At 27.4% G+C, this 4,751-nt stretch overlaps 1 protein-coding gene across 1 annotated transcript; it reads left to right on the top strand.

The window, feature by feature from the left end:
* Window positions 1-2,385: 2,385 nt before the first annotated feature.
* LOC107473078 (probable N-acetyltransferase HLS1-like) lies at window positions 2,386-4,547 on the top strand. The gene is made up of 2 exons (XM_016092612.3): window positions 2,386-2,722; window positions 3,378-4,547. Exons 1-2 carry the CDS (start codon window positions 2,549-2,551, stop codon window positions 4,404-4,406), a joined length of 1,203 nt encoding a protein of 400 aa, XP_015948098.1. The 5' UTR covers window positions 2,386-2,548; the 3' UTR covers window positions 4,407-4,547.
* Window positions 4,548-4,751: the final 204 nt, after the last annotated feature.

The following is a 4,751-nucleotide window of genomic DNA, read 5'->3' as shown; positions in this document are numbered from 1 at the left end:
ATTCTATATATAAATATGCTTATATACACCATCTTTATATTTCTTTTTCTTACTTTATTTATTTTTGCCTTTTTCCTTTTAGTAAAGTTAAAATACGTCTTATTATTATCCACCAAAATCAGCCACAAGTATAAAATACATATTAAAATATAAATACATATTAAAAATAAATTAAATCACATATGTATTTAAACACAAATATATTAATAGCTGATTTTGATGTACATTATTTGGTAAATAATTTTAAAAGGATAATAGTTCAGTAAAAAAGCTTTAATAATCATCATAAAAGAAAGAAAAAAAAAAGGATGATAGGTAAATAGATAATAAAATAAAGGTATAATTTTGTTAATAATATTTTAAAAACATTTACTAGTATCATTAAAATTACAATTTTCATAAATTAAAATTCTGAGTTTCTAACATACATATATGTATATATTCCCGTACTCTACTTCAATTCACAACTTGAATTCTCGTATAAATGGTTTCATTATATATTAGTATAAAAGAAATTAAAATTTAATTTTTGTTAATTACTCTTAGAAAAAGACAAAATTTAGTATAAAAACTAAAAAAATTCTTAAACATTAATTACTATAACTACTATTTTTATGTAGATAGCCGATTCTAAGGTATAGTTCGTTTTTTTTATATTTGGACTTGCTTTTCCTTGGATAAGAGAGAGTTTTCTTTAATAATGGCAGTGGTGGGTACCTGCAAAGGCACTCCAATACTCAGGTTAGTAAGAGTAGAAGATAAATATCAAATTACTCAGAATGAATAGTGTACCTCTTTAATATAAGGAGTTGATGTATTTATAAAATTGTTGTGATACATTTACGGAGCTGTTAATTAGTGGGTCTAACTATATGATAACTGTTCTTTAGTGAACTTGTTTAGAGAGATTTGTAGAGAGTTTTTTGTACCCATCTGAGTTGACACGTAGTTATTTGATTTTATAGGATAAGTCCGTTATGAGAACAAAATATGTAATCTCCACGTACTCCTGCACGTGTATATTTAGTTTTAATCAGATTCCAATTAATAGTTTTATTTGAATCGAATTATATGATCCGAATTGATTGTATGATCTGAGAATATAATGATCAATTGTAAATTTTCTTAACTCACAGCAATTTATTGACGAATTTTTTGCCTAAAATAATTAATTATTGAATATTGAGTGAATAATAAAGATTTGTAACATAAATAAAATGAATTGAAAGTAAATATGCAAAATTATTGTAAAATAGAAAAATAAAAGAGATGAGTCAATCACCCATGTATCAAGTAACGATCATTGTTAATTGAGTTTGTTTTTAATTGGTAAAAAGTCTTTTTTTCAGATGGATTAATTGCCAATTTTGTTTTTGGATTGATTGATTGATTTTAATACATGAAATGATAAAATACATACATAATGCGAAGCAATTCGAATATATAAAGTAGCAGAGCAAATTAGATCATGCATATATATGATTTTACTAAAGTAGAAATATCAACCGCAACTTATAGGTAAGGTTTATAAGTTATAACTCGATTTGAGTTGGTAAAAAAGAAGGTGAAATTTGTTCACATATGATCGATGTCCATTCTCATAAGTTGAGGATGAAAAATTAAAAATACATTAAACATGTCTTGTTCCAATCGCCATTAAAAAGAAATTTTGTTAAATACATATTTTAAATTTATTGGCTAAAGTTAAAATTAAGCTTCGTCATTCCGAATAATTGAAAAACATGAACATTAAATAATTAGTTGAAGAACAAGCAATAATTGCAAATAATAATAATATAAACAACAAATAGAGAAATTTTCAATAATACATAAAAATAATTGAAAAGAAATAAAAAATATAGCTTATTAATGTGTCACTAGGAATAAGTAGTTATGTATTATACTGTTTTGCTAAAAATTAATAAAAAAGTGTTATTATCATTGTAAATTGCTTAAAATTTTTATAGTAGGTAACATGAGAAAAAAAAGAGAAATTTGGCATAATAATAAATATTATTATTAGAGCAAAGCAATGTAAAATAAGGAATAAAGTAAATACTCATTCACGAGTAATACGTGAATTTAAAATAAATAAGTCTATTATTATTATTCAAGCCTAGGTTATACTCATATGATTCTGATAAAGAACATTCTCAAGTTGCAATCTCTTTCCTTTTCTCTCTTTCTCTTCCTATTTCTATTTCTATTTTTATTTTATTTTTCTCTCTCCTCCCACCTCTCCATATAAATCATTATCACAATGAAAGTGTAGTATGCCAAACCATATTCTTCTTACTATCTAGCTAGTACATCTTGGCTTCACTCACTCACTCACTCACTCACTCACTTGCTTGTTTAGCTTCTCTATATCTATCATCACTTCTTTAACTTTGAGAGTTAATAGTTTCCTCCTTTCCCTTTCCTCATCATCTATCATACATATAAATCAAATATATTGTTATTCAACTACTACTACTATATTAGAACCTTAGCTTATTATTCTCCTCCTTACTATTCACAACTATAGTTCTTTCTTCTTATTTAATATATGGAAGAATTGAAGTTGAGAATAAGAAAGTATGAGGTTGAATCTGATGGAGCTAAAGTTGAAGAACTTGAGAGAAGATGTGAGGTAGGGCCTTCAGAAAGCGTCTTCCTCTTTACAGACACTATGGGTGACCCTATTTGTAGGATCAGGAACAGTCCCATGTACATCATGCTGGTATTGATCATATTCTATCTTATATAATAAATTAAACTATATATATACTATATAATTACTAATTAATACTACCATATATATAATATACACCACTATAATAACTAATAATTACTTCATATGTTTTAAATTCAATTATACCCCTTTTCTTTTCTTTCTTTGCATGTATCATTCCAATTCAATCTATATCTTGTTTTTTATCATCAAGTTTCACTATTATATAATAAATTTATATCATTTATTTTATCCCATCTTTTTTTTATACATTATTCATGTTCCAATTCAATATTTTTTTAGTTTTGTGTTTCTTTCTTCTTCTTTTTTGATAATCATTTTATTCTATATTATAAAAAGTATTTCAAGTGTTGTAATTTTAATTATTAACCTCAATTATAATATATATAATTAAAATCAATAGTTAAAATTATTAAAACATCTAAAACATCGAAATACTAAAAATATTTTTTATATGGTGATGAGTACTACATATATAGTAGTTATTACCATATAATATACCAATATATATACAAATTATTTCATATGGTTTTAGACTTAGTTTGTCTTCAATACATGATTTATTTTAATTTGATTTTTTTTTTTCATTCATGTCATATCCACTACTAACTATAGTAATTTTTGTGTTGAATAATGGTGTTAGGTAGCAGAAATGGACAAAGAATTAGTTGGAGTGATTCAAGGATCAATAAAAGTGGTAACAATCCATAACCACCCTCCAAAAGATTTGGCTAAGGTTGGTTATATTTTAGGCCTAAGGGTTTCACCAAACCATAGAAGAAGAGGGATTGGATCAAGCCTAGTGGTGAGGCTAGAAGAATGGTTTAATTCCAATGATGTTGACTATGCATACATGGCCACAGAGAAAGACAACATTGCCTCAAAAAGGATCTTCATGGAAAAGTTCACTTACACCAAGTTTAGGACACCATCAATATTAGTCAACCCTGTGAACCACTACGATCTCCAAATCTCATCCAACATTGAAATTTCAAGGGTCAAGATTGAACAAGCTGAGTACCTCTATAGAAGGTTCATGAGTTCCTTTGAGTTCTTCCCCAATGACATAGACAACATTTTAAGGAACAAATTAAGTTTGGGAACATTTGTGGCCAACTTCAAAGAAGATCATTTTTGGGGTGATTTTGGGTCAAATGGGCATCAGCTACCAAACTCTTGGGCCATGCTTAGTGTATGGAATAGTGGTGAAATATTCAAAATGAGGCTTGGAAAAGCAACTTTTAGTTGCTTGTTATACACAAAGAGTTGGTGCTTGATTGATAAGATTTTCCCATGTTTGAAATTGCCTACTTTGCCTGATTTCTTTAACCCTTTTGGATTCTATTTCATGTATGGTGTGTACCATGAAGGTCCATTCTCAGGTAAATTAGTAAGGGCTTTGTGCCAATTTGTGCATAACATGGCCTCAAAGTCAAAGGATGAGAATTGCAAGATCATTGTGACTGAGGTTGGAGGGGGGAGGGATAATAATAACAATGAGCTCAACCATTATATCCCACATTGGAAGTTGCTCTCTTGTCCTGAGGATTTGTGGTGCATAAAGGTTTTGAAAAATCATCAAGGGACTACAACAACAACAACAAACACTTTCCATGAGTTAACCAAATCCCCACCAACAAGAGCTCTTTTTGTAGACCCAAGAGAAGTTTAAATTAAAGTGTTATCTCAAAAGATAAGTCTATGATAAAAAAAGGAGTATAATAAAAGGGGTGGAGTAGGGGACCAGAACAAAAAAAACCCTACAAAATATTTTGACCATAAGCTTTTTCTTTCTTGTTTTGTTAAGTAATTTAATAAAAGCATTTGTTGAGGTACTAAAGAGAGAAAATTTTAATTAGTTGAAATAAAAAATGTTATCTCTCCTGTGAAAAAATTAGGGTATCATTGCTTTTCATTTATGTTAAATATTTTTAGAATGATATTTTATAAAAAAAGAATTTTATTAATTTTTTGTTTTCACTTAAAATATGTTTAAAAAATTTATTAAAATATATGT

Source organism: Arachis duranensis, chromosome 1, assembly GCF_000817695.3.
Source record: "Arachis duranensis cultivar V14167 chromosome 1, aradu.V14167.gnm2.J7QH, whole genome shotgun sequence".
Classification (NCBI taxonomy): domain Eukaryota; kingdom Viridiplantae; phylum Streptophyta; class Magnoliopsida; order Fabales; family Fabaceae; genus Arachis; species Arachis duranensis.
The sequence above is the reverse complement of the archived record's forward strand: the minus strand, read 5'-3'. Positions and strand labels throughout refer to the sequence as shown.

Bases quoted from the DNA above. Each gene is read 5' to 3' on its own strand.
- LOC107473078 (XM_016092612.3), top strand. From the start codon at position 2,549: ATGGAAGAATTGAAGTTGAGAATAAGAAAGTATGAGGTTGAATCTGAT. The intron at 2,723-3,377 runs GTATTGATCATA...TAATGGTGTTAG, and splicing joins GTCCCATGTACATCATGCTG to GTAGCAGAAATGGACAAAGA.